The following is a 22,013-nucleotide window of genomic DNA, read 5'->3' as shown; positions in this document are numbered from 1 at the left end:
GTCTTCATGAAGGAATTGGCAGCTAGCTGTGATTGTGAAGGATGGGGTAGAAATGATGATTGTGAGGCTGTTGGTGTTAGAGAACACGAATAAAGTTATGAAGGTAGGAATCACTTGCTACTCAAGAAAGTGGATAGAGAGAAATCTCTCAAGTCATCAAGATTTTGGTAAAATCATTGTTAAGATAACACAATGTTCTGGAATTTGTACAAAGCACTTGATTTGCATGGGTGCAGTTGATATAAGAGCCTTACAAGTATAGTCCTTTTATCCCACATTTTCACCTGTGACAAAGTGGACCTGGCATTGGAATAGAGGCCAGGCCCTTTCTGTTAACCATACCACTATGGAACAAGGTGGGTAAAGAGAGATGACATACTAATAGGAATAGAATAGCAACCAAAGAGGTTTATGTTTTATCCAGAAAGCTGGTCAGAGTTGTAAAGTTTCTTTAAAATAGATTAATGCCATGGATATGTGCTTCAGGAAGAAGAATCACACCAGTTACTATCAGCATTCAGATCTCTGCTTAATGCCTCCTCCTTAGAGAAGTCCACCTTGTAGAGAGCCACTCACGCAACTCACTGCTTTCTCCACAATCATCCTGCTTTATTTTCTGCATGGCACATGTAATTATCTCTCATGAAATAATGTATTCACTATTTTGTTAATATTTGTCTATCTTTCCCAGTGGAGTGTAAGGTCCGTGAAGGCAGGAACTTTTATTGTTCAATTCCCAGTATGAGGAACAGTGTGTAGCCCCAGAACCATGAATATTTATTAAATGAACAAATGGAAAGTTTATTTAAATACTATATGAAAATGGGCCAGGGATTTATCCCAGTGGCACCACGCCTACCTTGCAAGCACAAGGTCCTGAGTTAGATCCCTGGTACCCCCCTAAAAAATACTATATGAAAATGGCCAAGAACCTAGATATATGTATTCCAAATATATAAATGGCCTCCTAAGGTTTTATTTTCTCAAGAATTTGGTGTTTCACTCAAAAATCTAATCCATATTCATGTAGTAAAACAACTCTTTACTAGTTAACCAGTTCCTTTTCCTGTCAAGAATTAACAAAATAGAACTATTTCTTACTTCAGAACCTTCTTTTTCTTTTGTAAATCCATTCCTGCAAAAATATGTACAGAGCCCCAGTGAAATTTTTTAAATTAAGTGTATTTGAAATGAGGAATGACATAGAATTATTTATACAAAACAAGAGAACTTAAGTCCTTTTTCAGACTGCCCTGATGGGGACAGCTGGTTTTGCTGAGGAAGAACTCATGCCATGAGAGCTGAGAGAACATCTGAGTCAGAGCCCTGACTCACCGGTCCGTGGTGGTATTTTTTGGGTGGGCCTCTCAGATGACCAATTTAAGTAATATCCATTGTTTTGTTTTTTTTTCTCAGTATCCACCTCAGAGAATTTTCATTTCTTCCTTGAAACCATAGATCCACAGCTGTCATCAACTTGTTAAACAAGTTTCCCTTTAATTGCTTTCTGTTATTGTGCCCAGCCCTTAAAATCTCAACTATCTTTGTGGTTAGCACATTTACCTGAGAACCACTGGTCAGGACAAATGGAGTGCAGAAGTTTCCTGTATCTTTACTAACAGCAGCAACCATTACATCAACACATCATGTACAGGTAAGTGGAAATTTGCTTGCTTAAAATTCTGACAGAAATGGAATTAACACTCTTCCCTCAACATGACTCCCACCCCAGGGTTGCAGCAAAGCAATTGAATTCAGGCACGAAATGTGCAGTTTTCCCACAGCATTTTGGATTTTCTGCATGGAGACAACCTTGTCACAAACATGTATTTGTATCTGGAATCTATAGTTTTAAATAATTATTTGGGGAATGCTTCAGAAAAGTCACGTGAAGATTAATATCCTGTAAATAAAAAATAGTGTGACTGTGGGACTGTTGTCAACTGGTGAGGAGGTAGAAGAGAGAACATTTTCTTCTCAGAAAGATAGTGATAGTGACCACGACTTCCTTGTATTTATTTAATATTTCGTGTTTTCTGTCGAGCTTTAATCAACCTTACAGTACGCTGCTGTGCAGACAGATGTTCTCTATAGAATCATGTGAAAATCCAGATATGTTTACATAGTAAATTTTCATGAACCAGAATAGTATAATTATGTATAGGCATGTGCTATCTCCTTTAAAGTATCTAGGTAGCTAATTATGACAAATTTTAGGAAGATGCTTTCAGCTTACAAGTAATTCTCAAAATACATAAAATGTATCCAAATTAACTGAATTTAATCTTAAATATTTAATATTCAGATAAATGTATAACTGACATAAATATTTGTCTAAAATGTACATCATTAAATATATGTATTGAGGTGAAGAGCTGAGCCTTCATTTATACAAGCAAATAACATATATGCACATATTCACAATATCACTATTCATCTGAATCATGATTAGAAAAGGCACACTCACTGTGATAGAATATATTAGGATCATTTTTTCTTGAATTAAAATAACTTACTGTCATATGATTTCTTTTTTATTAAAGATGTTATTTCTTTCATACCCCTGTTTTCTTGTTGTTCACATCTTTCATTTGTTAATAAAAAGTGATAAAACATATAAAAATGGAAAATAAAAGCATGATTAATTTGTTCTGTTTTGCCCATAAGATATTCATCACCTTTATGCTGAATATATGATATATTTTATTTTTAGGGTACCTTCTTCTTTACTTTCACCATTTTATGCTTGTATGAAGCCATAACCTGAAAGATTTCAAAGGATTAAGCCATTGTTTCCATGGACTCCTAGTTCCTTAGAACAGATTTGACCCCTGACTCTGTGATTATCTTCTCAGAATGAGGCATTAATCTAATTACACAGCTGACCTCATAGGGATTTGGAAATATGGCTGATTCTGCGGGTTTATTTGAGACCCTACTGAACTTCATGGTTGCATATGGGTGCTTGAATGATGACTAGTTCAAAAGAAGAAAACGAACATTAGAATTGAAAGTAAAGATTTCAAAACCAAATTTCATAAATTTCAAATTTTTTCTTAGACCTATATTATCAAATGGGAAAAAAATCTCAGAAGAAAGCTATGCTTTTGATCCTTGCTAAATAAATGAGAATTTCAAGTCTAGGAATTTTTATAACAAGATATAAATTATACTCCGTGTGCTCCCAGTAATTTTTTGTGATTTTTCAGAAAAAAATTATATACGAATTACCAGAAATTGACTAATAGCAGAGTTTTCTGCTTCAAAAGTATCTGTTATTTTTAGGCAGCTATATGATCTCTGTTATGGTTTGTAGGGGTTTAGGTTATGGCTCAAAGGCAAATAAAACCCAGAAAAAACATCTGAGCTGTGTGACAAGAAAGAATCAAGATGGAAAAAAGGGAAGGGAATAGAAACATAAAATCCTATAGTAATTTTAGTGAAATAAAATAGAGAATTAAGAAGTCATTTCATTCTTCTGTTTTCAAACCATGGTGTTTAGATGAATTCTAAAATATCTCTTTGATCTCAATTTTTTAAAATCTAGATTTTTTTGTTTTAATAAGAACATATTCTGAAAGACCTCTTTTGAATTAAAGCCTTAAAAATAAAACTAGAAAGAGATAAAAACTATAAGAAAGAAAAACTATAAGAAAGAGATCATTAGAAAAACAAGTAAATAGTAAAAGTTTAGGGGTGACAGAAAAGTGAAGAAAGGGTGTGGTATACCATGCAGGAGCAAGGTTGTTTTGGCGAAGCAGAATGCCCACTCAACTAGGTAAATGGTGACCCTCCACTAACAGATCAACGGTATTTGGAATTTAATAGTGAAGAAGCAAAAGCTTGTAATATAAAGAGTTGTAATATTGGCAGACATCAAGCAATGAGAATGTAAAACTGAGCAAGCATATAAAAATTTTAGTCATCATTAGATTAGAAGTGACACTGTCAGTCTTGGAAAGAGAAACATTAATTTTATATAATATTTTACATAATAAACACTCTAATACACTGATAGAGTTTCACAGGCTTCATTATCCCCTGTCTAAGATGACACCTAAGTTTATACCTACACCCCTGGTTCCTCAGGTAACCACCAATCCAAGAATCTCAATAATGTACTGGAAATTAAAGTTCCCTTCAACTTCAAGATATAAAATTTTATAATTTTTTTCACCTCAAATTATCTCATTTTACTTTCCCTTATTCCGGCAGTAAAATCTATGTCATCTTTACCATAGTCCCAACCTTTAGGAATATAGTTAATTATCAAGTTTTGGAAAATATTCTACCCTTGTACATTTCTCTAATTTTCTTTTTCATTTATAGTACTGTCACTAAATATCTTGTTACTCCAGTCCTATGGGTTATAATAGTGTCTTTTCTTGCTGGTCTTCTCTTTTTATGTTCTCCTTTCTTTCAAATGAGATCCTGCACATACATGCATGCAGATTCCTTTCCTAAGCACTACAAGACCTCATGGTCATTTCCACAGGATGAAGTCAAAACTCTTTGGCCTAGCTCTGAAAGCTTTATATCATCTGGATTCCTCTGCTCTGGTTACTCTCCAAAATGGAGCTATCCTTCATCCCCCTTGGCTTCCTTCATTCCTGTGTGTCACAAATATTATCTATGATGTTAGGCACTATGCTGTGTTCTGGATATAAAAACAGGAAATGGACCACAACATGCCAGTGACTATAGGTGAAAGGCTGACATATAAAAGTTTAAAAGAAATTTTGAATGTCAGGTCACAGTGGCATTGGCTAAAAAAGGACATCAATGAAGAGGAGATGACAAAGTGAAGTGGTGAAGTTTGAGGGCAACTCAGTGGGCAGACAGAAGGTGTGGGGGAGCACAAGGAGCAGCTGGAGGCGTGAAGGTATCTGGAGGGTTCCTAGAACACTGAGTCATTTGAAATGATCAGAATACAAAGTGTTCAAGAATGCGATTAGATGGAAGAGGGATGGGAGTGGCATAGAGCAGAGGCACCGGAAGTTCACTTACAGAAATGTGAGGAAAGGGCAGATTGTGGAAGTACAAAGGACAAGTTCCCACGTGTGAAGGTGTATGATGAGCACACTTTTCTAATGCCTTCTGTTTACTTAGTGGAATAAAAATGTTATCAGATAAGAGTGAAGCTAGAGCAGATAGTGTTGAAGCTTTGAGAAAAATGTAAGAAGTTATCTTTCTAGAAGAATTATAAAACATCGATAGAGGATAGATCTTTTTTTAAATCTTGTTCTCCTGAAAGCATCAACCCAATTTATCTTCACCACTGATCTAGTACATTATACACATTTCCCCCACTTGCCACTTCTAATCTGAAAAATCTGACAATGTGCCCTGGGAGTTAAAGTTTAAATTGCAAATTTACAGGCTCTTCCAAGAATTCAAATTTACTAGATCTGGAGTAACATCTCAATCTGTATATTTAATATGCACCCCGAGACAATTCTGATTCAGGTCACTCTCCAGTCATACTTGAAGAATCCCAAATGTAGAAGTCAAAATCCCAACATCTTTGTGTGGGTTATCAAGGCTTATTCTTGTTGTGAGCTTTCTCTCAATCAATCAGGGTTTCTCAGAGAAACAGAGCTACTAGGAGATGGAGACAGAGACAGAGACTGAGACTGAGACAGATACAGATAAAGGTAAATCTATATAGCCACATATACTTAAATTTACTTGTAAACATATGTACACATACATACATGCGTACACACAAGCACACATAGAGATTTATTCTAAGGAATCAGTTCTCATAGTTGTGAGGATGGCAAGTCTAAAGGCTGTAGAAACATCTAGCGGCCTGGAAACTTAGGCAGGATTTCAATGTGATGATCTCAAGGTAGAATTTCTTCTCACAAAACATCAGTTTTTGTTGGCAAAGCCTTCCACTGATTGGATAGGGCTCACTCACACTATCAGAAGTAATCTTCAGTCAACTCATTGCAAATTTAATCACAGCCATGGAAACTGTTCACAATACCTAAATCAATGTTTGACCAAACAGCTGGACACCAGAGTCTAGCCTAAGCTGACAGGTAACATAAACCATCAGGCTCTCCAATTTCATCTTTGGCCGATTTATGACTCACAGTTGGCTACAAAAAAATGAATTGCTGATCATTCTTACACCATTACATATGATTCCTTCTTTCCTGGTTTTTAATTTTGTTTTGTTTTCAGGGAGGGGGTGTTGAGGCAGGGTCTTCCTTTGTAGTTCAGGCTGGCTTTGAACTCACTATGTAGCCCAGGCTGTCCTTAAACTCACAGCAATCCTCCTGCCTCAGCCTTCTGAGTGCTGGAATTATAGGTGTGCACCACCACACCCAGCTGGCTCCTTCTTTCTAGACTGTCTTTCATTTTCTTTGACTGGGACATTCTTACAGATCCTTCTCGAAACTTGAGCTGAGGCCGTCAACAACTATTACCTAAGTGAAACAGTGAAAAGATACAACTGTAGATTCATCCGGGCACACTTTAAAGATTCCTTGGACCCACTGTAATAAACTAGTGAAACTCAAACACTATCCTAGCCCATATAGCACTCTGTATTTGTGTGTTTTCTTTGTACATAAAACCATTATAAATAATATAGGATCATACTCATACTTTAAAAAATCGTGATGGGCTTAGATATAAAAAATGTCTAAGACATTTCCCCCCATGCTCCGGAGCTGTCAAGATCTTCACTTATTGATCCTGACTGCTGCCATCCACTGACCCTGGGAGGAAACTGATCTCAAGTACAGATAAGGTGACACCAAATCTCACATCTTGGAAAAGTGATTCCATAGCATACGTCCAGAAAAACGGATTGAAGCTCAAAACACAAGTTCAAGCATAAGTTTTAGGGCAGCATATTTCCCCCATCCTCCTTTTGTTCTCTCTTCCTCCTTTTCTCTTCCTCCCTCCTTCCCTTCCTGTGTCTTTTGCTACTATTGTGACTAATTGTGGAGCTATTAGGGTGTGGGAAAGAGGAAAGAAATGCAAATTTGAAAAGATTGTGATTTTTGTGACATTTTCTCATACTCATATTTTTTATTGGCAGACCAGTCACAGCTTCCCACACATCGGTGCCACTATGGATAGTTGCCCTCATTGTGTTTGGAGTGTTGGCAATTCTGGGAATAACTATCGGTCTCCTCATTCATTTTCTGGCAGTAGGTTGGTATATACTTATATACATATATATGTATTTACTTAGTTTTGTTGTAATTTTTATTTCCATTTCCATCAAAGATAAAGAAGCAATTGCAAACAATGAATTATCTCCCTTTACAATGACATTAGTAATCCCAGGGCTTAGAAATAAACATTATTAACATTTGCCCTATACTCTATTTCAGATATCTTTTGAATATATACAGGTTGAAGTGGGAATCCATTTAGATACATGACACATATAGTTAACTGACAGAAAAGATAACTTTATTATGATGATCTTACACATATTGTATTATTTTATAATTAAGACATCATATTTATTGTATATGAAGAGAAATAAATATTGAATTTCAATTATTTCTTCCTAACAAAGATATTAATATAAAAATTCCTCCTACATACCGTTTTTAAAAATATTGAAAAGCATGAAGAAACTTTGTGTCATTTTTAAAAACAATTTGTTTTAATTTTTGAAATTATACCACTTACATGCTATTGTGAAATTTAACAATTAACATAATTGTTCTTAGTTTTCTCTTACATTTTCCACTAGTTTGCTAGCAATACATTTTATATAGTCAATGTTTTAACACTTCATTCTGGTTTACAATAAAAATTACTATAGTTGTTTAAACTTTAATGTGTATTTAGATGAGATGTATGCTCACCATCAATATTTTTCCATGTCTTTGGCATACTTGAGTGTTGTTTATTTTTTCCTCCAAAGCGTGATATAACCATAGTTTAAAGAGTCAGGCAATTTTTAATGTTATCCTCCTCCATAGCCTCTATCTTTTATTTGTCAGAGAAGCCACTTTTAACTCTCTCAGGCCATTCTTAATGTTGCTATGTCACTATTTATTTTTACTCATTTGCATTATCTATTCACTTTTTACTATGGAAAATGGGAATTCTATATTCATTCATACCCTGGTCAGAGTGGTCATCTTAGGATTTCTTTTTAGAATGTTGTAGGGTTACCTTCAGCCATCTGTTAAGTTTAATCAGATGGCTGGATTTCCTACTTCCTTTTTATTATTTTATTCACTCAGTTGTAGGGGAGTGTGTGTGTGTGTGTGTGTGTGTGTGTGTGTGTGTGTGTGTATGTATGTGTTCCAAGATTTGGAAAAGGGTTATGATGGGAAGTATAAATTTTTGACAACTCACTTGTCTGAAACTATATCAATATTACACTTAACCTCAATTAGTAATACTGTATTGAATTCTAATTGTAAAAAAATTCCCTCTGAATTTTGCCCCTGATGTTCCATTGTCTTCTTGTTTTAAAAATTTCTATCAAGAAATCTAAAGACATTGTGATTTAAGAATTTTTGAGTGATACTTTTCCGTATCTCTCACCTTTTGAAATTTAGTTAGGTTTATGTTAACTGTGCACGTTACTTTGAAATTTCATGGTGATGTAGCATAGTCTAGAGATCTTTTCATTCATTGTGATGGCCTTAAGTTGGTTATTTCAGTTTGAAAACTCATGTACTACTTTAGTCCCTGGGAATTTTCTTACATTGTTACATTGATAATTTTTTGTCTTCTACCTTTTTTATAAACTTCTGGCAATGTTGACATGGGCCCTCTTAAATGGGTCTCTAATTTCTTTACATTTCCCTTTTTATTTTCCCTCCTTTAACCTGTTTTTATTAAAAAAATAAAATCACTTTCTTAAGCTTATTTTCCAAATATTTCATTGAATATTTTATTATATTTAATTCCAAAATCTCTTTTTAAAAATATTATGTATAGCATCTTGATCTTATTTCTTACAAAAATTTTCTTTGAGTATAATAATGGCTGAAAATGTCTACTTGAGTAGTCCCTTCCCTCCAAGATTTACTTTGCTTATCTAGCCATGTTTCATAATAGATGCTCAAATATTTTGATCCTTTGGTGTTTTCAAATTTAATTTTGGGGATTACAGAAAAGACCTGAAGGTGTGTGTGTGTGGTGGGGGGACCTTTTGACAATGGCTTTTACCATAGCTGCCCTATCTAGGTTGTTTCATTGAGAGAATCCAAATTACCAATATGTTTAGGTCTTTGTCTTGCATCGCTCAGGATACCCAGACAGAGGAAAACCCCTCTCATCTTTTGTATGCATATAATAGTGGTGTCTAGCATTTTGTAGACAACTTGGGAGGAGGTGAATTTAAAACTTTTGCATATTTAGAAATTTTGTCTCCAATTTCAATTGTCTCAGTCTCCTTGGGCTAAAAACCTTAATAGTTGGGGAAGACACTGGGATCTAGCTGTTTTAACCAATCTTCCTTACCTGTTGCCATTTAGGATTCTTTGGTTTAAAACAGCACTTACATTTCCCACTGCTATCTTGGGGTTCAGGCTCTTTGTCTCTTTCCTCCCTCCAGCTTCCATACAACTGTTGTTATCTCTTCTTCCCTTCTTACTTCTTTGTGGGTTGACTTTAAAACTAACACTTAAGCACTTTTCCTGTCATTTTTAAGGGGATTTTGGAAAAGTCACCTTTAGATATAGTATTAGCTAAATCTATCATCTTTAACTGAATATTCTTGATTGTTGAATTTTATGATTCATGTCCAGGGTAGCAATAGCTATATATCTTCTTGAAGTCATTCTTTTAAGGTTTTAAGCTGCTGGAATTTCTCAGAATTTACATATATTAATTAATAATAGTGAATCAAAAAATTGTTTACACTATCTTTTCCTTAGAAATTATTCCTTTATCTTTTATCTATTTGGTGTCAGAGCAAAGATCCTGAAAAATGTCCCTTTTATAAATGTGAATTATTTTGTCCTTATTTTTTTAACCTGAATAATCATAGGCTCTTTTATTTGTTGAATTCACCAAGCTAAGTCTGTCTTAATGTGTTTATCCTTAAATTTTTCATACAACACAATGGGCCATTTCAAGCTACATATTCAAACCTATTTGTTCAATTCTTTTTTCAGAAGCATCAGTCATGTATTTGTTAGATCTGCTTTGCTTTTGTGTCATTCTTTCCTCAGTAATAATTTAAATTTTCCTTTTCCATTTCATTTTGTTTATTTTGCTCAAACCTGTCCTGTATGTCACACTATTTTCAATCTATATGTCATATCCAATGTGGCTTTTACCTCTGACTTCCATTTATTCTACTTTTCTTCTTCATTTAACTATGTATATTGTTGAGTTCTTTTGTCTACAATATCTTCAAAACCTTAGGAATTAGTTGCTGAAACTCGCCCTTTGTTCCATTAATAATGCCTGCTCTTATTTTTATGTCCTTTCCTCTTTTTGACTGTAACGCCTGTATACAAGGTCCCTGTTGGAACCTTTGTAATTATTAGTCACTTTCTGTGATTTGGGTCACATGGTTTTTAAAGAATCCAGTGGGAAGTAGGCCTAGGAGTGGGTTATGGACTTGGAGAATTTGCAGCTTATGTAAAGGCTTTCGCCCAGAGCATTCTCTTATATCTTTTATTTTGTTTTTGAACTTAAGATGCATTCATCTTCAATTGTTAACATGTAGAAAGCCAAGTTGCCCCTGAGGAAAGTGGTCTAACTTGCACACTCTGAATTATAACACAGTGATCCCAGCCTCCCACCTTTTAACCCCATCTTACCTCCAGCAGATTGCCCTACCTGGAAGACTATTTCATATACAATAAAAACAGCACACTAGTATGATTTTTCTTCTGCCAGTCTACATTATGTAGGTCTTTACATAAATATTTTTTAGCTATTCCTTCAGAACCTAAAGTCTCATTATTTTAATTTTGGAGAGCTTTTAGAAAAATCTGCATCTAGCTCCACTTATGAGAAGTATCTTTGATCTATATCATTTCTCATGTTATTATGTATTTCATAGTTTAGGGCATGTTTGTATCATAAGTTTTGGTTCAGAGATGTGATTGTTTTCTTTAGCTTCCTTGGAACAAAGCCTGATATTTTTGTCTTTTCTTCTTTTTCTGGGCTTAGAGGTAGGAGAAGGTAGAAGGAAAGTTTTTACTTTATCAACCTTAAATAGAAGTCTCATAAGAATTCATGCTTAAATCCGGACATGACATCTAGAGCATTCTTCTTTCTTCTTCTTCTTTTTTTTTTTTTTTGGTACTGGGGATCAAACTCAGGACCTTGTGCTTGGGAGGCAAGTGCGGTGCCACCGAGCTACATTCCGGCCCTTAGAGCACACTTAAAACAAATGAATGTTTCAAGTTTCTTTTCAGAAATAAGTAGTAACTAATCGGGTAATGGAAAAAGTTATGCAATGCTTTCCTTCTTTCTGTCTCCTTACCCACCTTCCTCAATTTACACTGGCATTTGAGCTACTCATAAAGATGGAATGTTGTCCATGTGGAAGGCTTCTTACCACCAGGGGTCACTGTCACCTCTCTGGTGCCAGCTGAGCATGATGTTTGAATTGGCAGTGAGCCAGCACAGTTGATGAACAGCTGCAGTGTCCCACTAGGATAGCTATACTGAAGATACTCGGAAGTCGATTTCATTGTTTTACTACATGGTCTCTTAGCCTTGAATTGTCTTAGGTATTAAATATTTGAATTGTCTACTGTGTCTGGGAAAAGTGTTCCTTTCTAGTGTAGAAAAGCAAGTCACATTTTCCCAATTTATTAATTTACTTTAAGGAATATTCATGGCTGCTGAATGATGTAGTAGAAAGAAATATTTAGGAATCCAAATGAATTGAAAGATACACTGTGAACATTTAGTTATGTAAAAGAGGTTGAAGAGTTTTAAGCTCTTTTTTGCTGCTTATGGTATAACTTCATATATTACAATTGTAAAATTTGGCCTCTATAATGAAAAATAAATGACCCATGCATGAATTGGCTAACTGCAATCAACAATATTTATTTATAAATCACATATAATCAATGCATTTTCAGCATTTTGAGACTTCCTAACTTCTTTTTCTATCAATTTTGCACTGTAAAATATTTAACATTTATAATAACACTCTAGCAATACCACCAAACTAGTTTAGCTACCCCCCCCCGCCATGCAGACACTCATTTCTCTCTCACAGACCCTCCTTAGGAAGGTACCTTTGCCTCTTCCTTCCAGGCTACCTTTGCACTTTGTGAGTGTTTCTTTCTTGGGCACTTATCACACCACGACAAGTTTTTTTACTTGTTTACATATTTTGTTTTCACTGTGGTTTTCCTCTTCTTTTAATCCATATATAATAACTTGCAAATGAAAACTCAGGTTCATCACTGAATTGTATATATATATATATTAGTCCCTCATGTATTGATTTCATTTGTAATGACCCTGTCTCTTTCACAAGATGATACTCAAGGGCAGTTATCTTGTAAAGGAACATTTTCTTAGTTCTTGTTATACTTGTACACAGAACCTAGCACATTCCTAATTGCTGTATATATATGAAATATATCACATATTAGAGATGTGACATATATCAAGTAGCTTTGTATCTCTGAATTTTAGGAAAGAAATGTAATGAGTTAGCTGTGGGCTTTGGTGTGACACAGATTGCGCTTTTATTCTTGGCTCTTTGTAACAACCATACCATATTGGGCAAGTTATTTAATCTTTCTAATATTATATTTCACCTGAAAACATGTACTTCATAATGTCTGAAGTATCTTCATATGGTTACTATATTATAGTAGATAATACATAGTAACTATTTTAATTCATAATCAGACAATTGACTAGTGTAAACAGAAATCTCATTATAGTATGTATTCTTTTCTGTCTCAATCAAGGTGCTACTTTTATTCATGAACTTTCTTTGATGTGTGTATGTGTATGTGTGTGTATTCCACTATCAGTGCTACACCACTTTCCACAGTGCTTGTATTATGTAATCAACTGTACTAGAAAGATTCACATGAGTTTATTAATATCTATTTAGAATAATATATATCATTTGGTATTATTAGGCAAACTATATTTAGATTTGAAGTCCATTTAATTTAATTCTTGGATCATTTCTTTATCTTACAGAAAATAGGACTAACTATTATCAAGGAAGCTTTGAAGTGCTAGATATCCCATATAATAGAAATTATGAAAGGGAGACATCACAAGAAAATAACTATCTTAGTAAAATCCTTGAAACCAAGGTAAGTTAGCATTTTTCTATGTTTGATTGTTAATTATTTAAAATATAAAAATAGTAAAATTTGATATTTGACTCTGTTTTCTTTTAACAGATGGTTGATGCATTTCAAAATTCTGATATTTACAGACAATATATCAATTCCCAAGTTATCACACTGGTGTAAGTAACTAACACTTACCAACAAAAAGAGATCAAACCACCAGACATACCATTAGACTTCAAATTTCTTTGTTAAAAAATCTATTGAAAGCTTAGGTTCATTACACAATAAGTTACTAACATCTAAAACTATCATAAATGTCAGACCTATTGTTCAGCATAAAACCAAAGCAGAAATTAGGGCTATATTGTCGAGTTCATTACATCTATTGAAAATTATTGATCTTTAAATTATGAATGACTTATTCTTCTAATTTCATAAGTATTTATGTTCAGAAAACAGTCTCTTAGACAAATATTTGATACTCTAATATTTTTGTTTCTCCTTACCATAAATATGGACCCTATTTTCTCCTGTGTTTCTATTTGCAAGTTAGTTAAACCTCTAGTGGAATCTGTCCCTAAGTTTCTTCTTAGATGTAGTGTGGAAGACAACATATCCATACCCAAGCTTTGAAACCGAGGATCACCTTCTAGTCACCATAAAAAAGTCTAGTCTCCAAGCATGGAGAGAGGTTTACAAGAAGTAAAATAACTATACTGTGTTCCCTTCGCATGGGTTTGGAATAGTAAAGAATAGCACAGGGATCCCTTCAAATGAAGTTAGATAATTTAAACTCAGCTTTAGCCATTCAGTAGTCCTTGAGTCATGGGTGAGTCACTGTATCACCTTGATTTTGTTCTTCTATCCTATGAAATACAATGATAACACTAGTCATGCCTTACTCATAGAACCATACTCAGAATCAAAAAGCAAATGTGTGTGAAAATGTTTGAAAATCAACACATTTGCATGAAGGTGATTATTGGTTTTACTATCCTCAATGCCACCAATGCCTGCCTTTCTTCCCCTCTTCCTGGACTTATATGACCTGTGAAATTGCATAATAGATTATGGTTCCAATTTTAATTAATCTGAGGGGTCAATTTAGTGTTGGACAGAAATGGAAAACTAAAATTGAAGGTTCCAGACACCTCTCAGAGAAAGCCACTCTGCTTTGTTTTCTCATGAATGCAACTTCAGATCTCCTTAGGTAGCATAGGTCAGCTATAGCCACAGAGAGACCATAGGACAGAGTTTTTCATTCTGGCACACACTGATACAAAAATCAAACTTATGTGAACAGAGTGCTTTGTAGAAACTATTATTGATTCATATGCCAAAATGCTGAGTGTCCCTTAGAGAGACCCAAAGCACAACAGTGAGGCCTCAGGGGCTGACCTCTAGGATTCCTGACATTCTGCATGTCCATTGGCCCTGCCTCATGGGCCGTCCATCCTTTCCTCAGTTCCAAATAAATCTTCCCTGAATACCATGGTCAGATTAACCTCCTCATTGCTGCTATTCCTATGCCCTCATCCAACCTGACAATGTACACGCTGGGAGAGCAGGCACAGGGTGAAGGAGTACAGTGTGAAGAGCACAGGTTATAGAATCCATTGCACTGGATCTAAATCTTATTTTTGTAGCCACATATCCCTGAGAATATTACATAATCTCTCAGTACCTAAAATTTTCCTTGTATACAAAAAAGATAATGGTGCTTAACACTTCAGTGTATTGTGAATACAACAAAATATGTGCTAATAACTGTGGTGACAAAGTGCCAGGAAAAGTAGATGCCAAATAAATGCTAATTAATATTATTAAAATCCAATTATTCTGTGGTATTATTCCTTCTCCTCTCTGATGAAATTTTCTGCTTGATAATAAAGCAGCAATAAAAATAAGTTCTACTTTGCACATCACCTCTTCCATGAAAAGTTTCCCAATCATTTTAAGTGAAAAAAGACTTATCTTTCCTCTGAATACCTTAAAATAAATATCTTGGTCCTTATTAGAGTAATTTGTAAAAGTCTGAAAATTCCCTGAGGGTGGAACCCTGTCTTAACTTACCTTAGCATTGCCCAATGGCTCCTAACCAACTGAATATCAACAGCTCAGTAAATGACCAATGAATGCATAAATAAATGATCCCAGTTCTTAGATTATATCTTTACTCTATGCTTCAGCCTTTTCCTATTTTTTCAGGTTTGTAAAATTATTTGTCTTCTAAACTAAATAATATAACTTCACACATACTATTGCTATGTACATGTTGGCAGACTATTGAGCCAGTGCTTCATCTAGGCACAGTCCATAAAAGAGGAGAAGATTCCAAATAGGAAAGATCAGGAGCTGAAGAAGGAAATGATATTTTTAGCAGTACATAGAATCTTTATGTTTCCAGTCCTGATGGCAACAGTGTGACAGCACACATATGGCTGGTATTCAAGGATTCCAGAGCAAGGAAGGAAAACACAAGAAGAAGAATTGAGAGCATCTTACGTCAGATGCTGAGGAGCCAGTTGGGATCCTTGACCACAGACCCCACTTCTCTTAAGCTTGTGGGTAAGCTGCCCAGATGAGAGTGGTGCTGCTGTTGTCACTTTGTCCTGAACATGCAACACAAACACCAGGCACAACACTGAGCCTCACCATATTTTAAAATGAATGTCATTTAACCATAGAGCAATTACTTGTATTCTTCATTACTAAACACACATTCAAGTTACAATAATGCTATGCCTTATAACTGCTTCTCATTCTAAAGTAGACTTTAATATTTTAAACAATGTGCATAAGTAATGGTGTGATTTAATTTTCTTTTCATGATTTCCTATAACTTTCTGAAACATGAATATGTAGATCTGCCATTACAAGACAGGTCACTTTCTAAAAGTTAATTTTATATACTGAAAGAAATCAGATCATTTGTGGGGACTTCCTTTTTTCTAAGGGAGGTGAATTACAATTTTCCACTTTAGACAATACAGAATACATTCCAAATAAATAAAAATGAAGTCTCTCACATAGAACTGTGAAGTCGGTACTTCCATATTCCATGCACCTGTAGTGAAAGTAAAATTTCAATAAATTGATCTCTCTTTTCTATCCACTCTACCCTGAGGTTAAAAATGCTTTCTCAACACTCTTGCTCTGTTCTGTTGGACCAACTTTCTTCATTGCTCTACAATCAATAGATAGGTATGAAATTTACTGTGATTTTTTTGTTCTATTTCAGAAATCAGTAAATCCAACGCTGAAAAAATTATCAACAGCCGTAAGTTTGAATACTTTCTAAATTAAATATGAGATTTTTTGTTATTCTTGGCACAGTTATAAGTGCTTTTCATAAGAGAATTCATTCAAACTCCATAGCAATGTGAGAGATAGACATGATTGTAATCTCATTTTAGAAATGAGATAACAGAAGCACAAAAAAGTGAAATAATTGCCTAGATTCAGACTGTTTGTAAATAAGTGTCAAGGTCAAAGTTCCCTCCCCTAGGCAGCAGCTTCCTCATTCTCCAAGTTCTGCAGCATCTCAGGGGTGTCTGCCTGGGAAGAGAGAACCCAGGGCTCCTACAGATTCTGGTATGGATTACATTCCTTCATATCAGTTATGGTACTATCAGATTTAAGCATATAGGGCAACTGAACTCGCTGTCTACTCTGTAATCAAGTAAACATTATCTTGAGCTAGGCATGGTGGTGTGCTCTTGTAATCTTAGCGCACTGGGAGGCTGAGGCAGGGGAATCCCAAATTCGACCCCAGCTTGAGCAATTTAGTGTCTGATCCTGTCTCAAAATAAAAACTTTTCTAAAAGGGCTGGGAATGTAGTTCAGTGAGAAAGCCTTGCATTCCATTCCCATTGCTAACATCAGTCAATCAAGCAATCAAACAGAAATTATAACTACAAAACTAATAAGTAAATAAATATTATCTGTATTCTCGATGAACAAGACTGACCCTCTCTGACAGGCTGTGGGAGACGAGCGAGGATATCTGCCACACATGACAGAATCAAGGGAGGCTCCACAGCCCAGGAGGGCGAGTGGCCATGGCAGGCCAGTCTCAAAATGAACGGCAGGCACTACTGCGGGGCCACGCTGATCAGTGAGGTGTTCCTGGTGACTGCAGCTCACTGCTTTACAAAGTGAGTTCATTGCTGCAGACCAGGAAACCAACACCCCACGCTTCTCCATTTTTTTCCTGTTTCCCTGCTCAGTTCCTAGGTGGCACTTTCATCCTCAGAAGGGCCCTAGTTTGACAAACAAGTTACATTGCCTATCCAAGCCTTTCCCACTTTACCAGTGACCATGGGAAGTCTCTCAATTTTGATAACTGTACTTCTTCTTACCTGAGTCTTATCTCTCATCACTTTATACTCCAGTTGCTAAAATATAATATCCTATTTCATACTCCCTCCTCTCTCTTCACATGTCTACTCTACTCTCTTTTAGGCAAATAGGACTTAGTCCTGTCTCAGATGCTATTTTCCCTAAGAAATCTTTCTTTCCCTTAAACATACTGATTTAATTCCTGTTTGCGTTCCCACTAATTACACACTCAAGTATCTAAACAATTGTTATGACTGCCAGTATTTATGCTCATCTTTGATTAGACTTAGCTTCTTGAAGGCATATGCTATTTATTTTCAATTTATATCCCTATTGCCTTACATAGAATATGGTACAGGAACTCAAGCAAGATATTTCAAATGAATTAAAAAATAATATTGTACTATTGCAATGGAATACAGAGAGATGAAATACTACTATCATGAAAAGCATAGAGTAGATGCAGAATTTCCTCTATTTGCTATAGAATGCAGTATTTTGCTATTTTGAAATAAATAAAAAACAGGATTTTTGTTTCCTTAGGACGGATAATCCAAAAAACTTTGCTGTTAGCTTTGGCACTGAAGTGACTCCTCCCTACATGCAACATTATGTTCAACAAATTATTATTCATGAAGGCTACATTAAAGGTGAACATCATGATGATATTGCAATTATACGGCTCACTGAGAAAGTTTTATTTAAAAATTATGTGCATAGAGTTTGTCTTCCTGAAGCCACACAGATATTTCTGCCTGGAGAAGGAGTTGTTGTCACAGGATGGGGAGCACTTTCCTATGATGGTAAGTCCCGAGAGAAAACCTAACATCCTTTGTGAGTTTCAGAAGCAACAAGAAAAGTAAGCAATTGAGTTGCAGAGTCCAAGGCATTATTTGCCTCTGGCTATCAAGCAGTCTCAGGTGATTTCTTAAGGAATATTGCATCTGGAATTATGACTGTAAACTGCCTTGGTTTGGAATATTCCTAGGAGACCAGTATGGATATAGAACCTCCCTTACTAGGAGAAACTAATGGAGAAGATTCTGGCCCAAAGGTTTTGTCATCATCCAGTTGGTGAATTCTTCTCTCATCCCAGAAAGAATGACAAGGCAGAGAGTTAAGAGAGAACTAATTCCTTAAGCCCAGTATTGGACACCAAAAGATGTTACCATCTGCCTGATGGGTTCTTCTTTCTACCCAGAAAGAATTACTGTACAAACTAGAATCAAAAGAGGACCAAACAAAAGAATTTATTGTAGAGTGAAAGCAGAACACATCATCTATTTGTAAAGCAAAAGTAAAGAGCCCCCAGGCTAATGAACCTGGTGAAGGACAAATGGGTTGCCAAAAGGACTCCTGTCTAGGAGTTTTTATACACAAAAAGGAGTACATCTCAGCCAAGTTGAGATCAACTTATGGGGTTACAAGCAGGAAAGCTGGACTTAGAAGTGGGCCTGTAGGAACTTGGGATAGGTAGCAAGTGTACTTGTGCAAGTACCACTAATTATAACTTTTAACAGAGCAAAGGTGTTCTTTAGAGGGGTATAAGTATGTTCTATCTGGGCATGAGAATACCACCATCTAATTAGGTCTTTATTTACTGAGCCTCCAATTCGCTGGCCATGGCCATTGTGTCCTTCACTGTATCTTCCTGACTCCCTCCTCGGCTTGGCCCTTTCCCTGGCTGCCAGCCCTGTCTGCAGAACTCTTTTTGTCAGAATGCTTCCTACTCTTCCCTCTTGGGCCGGTGCTACTCTGAGAAATCCTCTAATCCTCCCAAGGGGTCGTCCTCATCCTCAACATCAACTTTTTCAAGAAACTGGTTGTGTAGATTATGTTGGGAGCCACTTCTCAGATTAGGAAGATGACACCTAAACCTTAAGTGATGGACCCAAAGCACAGTCACGTCTGTGGAGGGAGAGTGGTTCATTCCATTCTAGTCTCTTACAGTTTCAGGTTTGAGAAGGACTTTGAAAGGCAGCATTTAAAAGATGTTTCAAATTGTATTTCATAGCTTCAAATTATTTTTTCATAGGCTTGAGTGAGGTAATTGGGCAGGCCTTTTCATTCAAAGTTAAATGGTTAAAGAGCAACATTTAAACAGAGGTCTTCTGCATAGAGGATACAGCCCTGTTTCACAGTGGCTCTTTTGCTGATGACATTTATTTCCTCTAGGTAAATTCCCAGTGTTACTTCAGAAGGCACCTGTGAAAATTATTGATACAAACACGTGTAATGCTGAAGAAGCATATGATGGCATGATACAGGACACAATGCTATGTGCTGGCTACGTGGAAGGAAATATCGATGCCTGTCAGGTAATTCTGGACACTATTCATATTGACCACCTAGTATATAAATAACAGCTATTATTTTATGAAAGTCATCAACATGGAGACAGTTCTATGCTTTAGTTAATGTGTTCTTTGACAGTTCTGTCAGTGTCTCTTAGCTTTGACACTAAAAATATTCTTCCCTACATGTAACATGTATTTATAATTAACAAACACTTATGTTGGGCTAACACTGTCCTAATTTCTTTGCAAATGGTCATTTATTCAGCCCTCATCTCAACAATCTCAATATCTCAGCACTACCATTATTCTTTTTTAGATGAAACTGAGACAGAGGAATGCACAGTACTCACACATGGTCATACCCTAGTAAGTGTCAGGACTGCATACAATTCTCTGGGACCCAGCATCAGAATTTATCCTCTTACCACGTCTCAGTAAAGATCAGTCTCAGAAATGCCTGAGTCACTTTCCACCCATTGTAAAGTCTTCCTACCTTCTTATCCTCTTCGTGTAAGATGATTCTAGTTACTTTTCTCAGATATGAGACCCTGAATTTCAGGTATACCTGTGTTATGTGTTTCCCGTCTTTCTTGTAGAACTAGACTTTATAACTTCTCAAATCATCCCTTCTCAGATCACACCTTGTGCATGAAAGACCCAGAGAATGTATTCTGGTCAGTCACAGTTAAAGTTAGAAATACACAGTCATTTATATAATTTGCCTTTCTATAGTCTCTATGAAGCACCAATCACAAACTAATATATCCAAAAGGAAATGGTCATAATAACAATGTTCTTTGTTTTATTTAGGGTGACTCTGGAGGACCACTAGTGTATCCCAATTCTCGAAATATTTGGTACCTTGTTGGCATTGTGAGCTGGGGAGATGAATGTGGCAAAATCAATAAGCCAGGCATCTACACGAGAGTGACAGCCTACCGCAACTGGATCACCTCCAAGACTGGTGTCTGAGGGAAAAGCATCTTGTAAAATTAACACAGGTCATTGTCGCCATGACTCCTAGGCCTTACTTAACATGCTTTTCAAATTAATGGGTACATTGGCTGTTTGAAAGAATTATGGACCTGAGGGAATGTTTGTGAACTTTTATTTTAAGCACACTCAACAAGACAAAATAAGAAATCCTACTGTTTTTGGTCCAGAAAGGCTTAAAGCAAGAAAGTACGCTGATCAAAAATAACTTTTATAATACCATTTATTTTCTATTTCATTAACTCATGTTATAGTTATCTCACCACAGTACAAAGCTCTTGGTGTTTGTTATTACAACTTTGTAGAGTTATGAAGATGTATTTTTGCCCACAGGAAATTAGCAGACAACACAATGAGAGATTGGAATTACAAGGGTTAGGTTGGAGCATGCTGTGTCTGCTTTTATGTCATAGCTTTTGTGGAAGATATACCACTTTGGTATAATTCAAGTCCAAATGTAGCTACTGATTCCTATCTCTTATTTGTACTGGAACCTTCCTCAGTTGTCACAAACATTGTGAAAGAATTTCACAATGAAAGTAAACAAAACAATAGACTTTAAACTTACTAGGGACCAAGTATAATAATTCTGCAGTATTGGTATAGGATTTGATGGAAATTCCCCATTTGATATATATTTTTAAAGAATAACCATAAACAATGAAAATGTGTAATGTATTTTAATTAAAACAAATTAATAGTCTTCTTTGTTCAATGACAATTTTCTTGTTCTTTTATTTTTGTTTATTTTCTTAAGAATATATGAGTGGGTGTCTTTGTCTTCTGCATCATTGGAGAGGTAGAGGTGTGAGAAAGAGGGAGAGAAAGTGTGTGTGCACATGTGTATGTGTGTGTGTGTGACTGTGTGTGTGTCTGTGTGTGTGTGTTTCTAGCCAGCTTGAAGATGACACTGCTGTAGCCCAGGTTGGATCCATCCTGCCTGTGGAGTTGAGTCTGGGGGCCCCTGTCTTCTGGATGGATGTCAGTTTCCCATTAAGGAAGTATCTCTCCAGGATGCCACAGAGGCCAGAGTCAGCAACTTGCAGCCTAGGATGTACTGATCCAGTAGGGCTTGGCTTAGGCTGGTCCCCAGTGGTGTCACAGCATTCAGGCTGCTGTCCTGCTCATCCTCAGGTGGAAATCAGGC

At 35.9% G+C, this 22,013-nt stretch overlaps 1 protein-coding gene across 1 annotated transcript; it reads left to right on the top strand.

The window, feature by feature from the left end:
- The first annotated feature begins 1,426 nt into the window (after nucleotides 1-1,426).
- On the top strand, nucleotides 1,427-21,569 carry LOC101711173 (transmembrane protease serine 11B-like protein). Its single transcript, XM_004849828.3, has 10 exons — nucleotides 1,427-1,654; nucleotides 7,058-7,173; nucleotides 13,135-13,253; nucleotides 13,344-13,411; nucleotides 15,643-15,803; nucleotides 16,477-16,515; nucleotides 17,218-17,392; nucleotides 18,120-18,379; nucleotides 19,752-19,894; nucleotides 20,684-21,569. The coding sequence occupies exons 1-10, from the start codon at nucleotides 1,647-1,649 to the stop codon at nucleotides 20,843-20,845; spliced, it is 1,251 nt and encodes a 416-aa protein (XP_004849885.1). The 5' UTR covers nucleotides 1,427-1,646; the 3' UTR covers nucleotides 20,846-21,569.
- The last annotated feature ends 444 nt before the right edge of the window (nucleotides 21,570-22,013 follow it).

The sequence above is a fragment of the Heterocephalus glaber genome, unplaced genomic scaffold, assembly GCF_053883595.1.
Source record: "Heterocephalus glaber isolate CG9 unplaced genomic scaffold, H.glaber_assembly_v1.0 deba00001509, whole genome shotgun sequence".
NCBI lineage: Eukaryota > Metazoa > Chordata > Mammalia > Rodentia > Bathyergidae > Heterocephalus > Heterocephalus glaber.
The sequence above is the reverse complement of the archived record's forward strand: the minus strand, read 5'-3'. Positions and strand labels throughout refer to the sequence as shown.

Excerpts from the sequence above, each read along its gene's own strand:
- LOC101711173 (XM_004849828.3), top strand. Across the intron at positions 18,380-19,751 it reads GGGAGCACTTTCCTATGATG|GTAAATTCCCAGTGTTACTT; the intron begins GTAAGTCCCGAG and ends TATTTCCTCTAG. Across the intron at positions 19,895-20,683 it reads GAAATATCGATGCCTGTCAG|GGTGACTCTGGAGGACCACT; the intron begins GTAATTCTGGAC and ends TGTTTTATTTAG.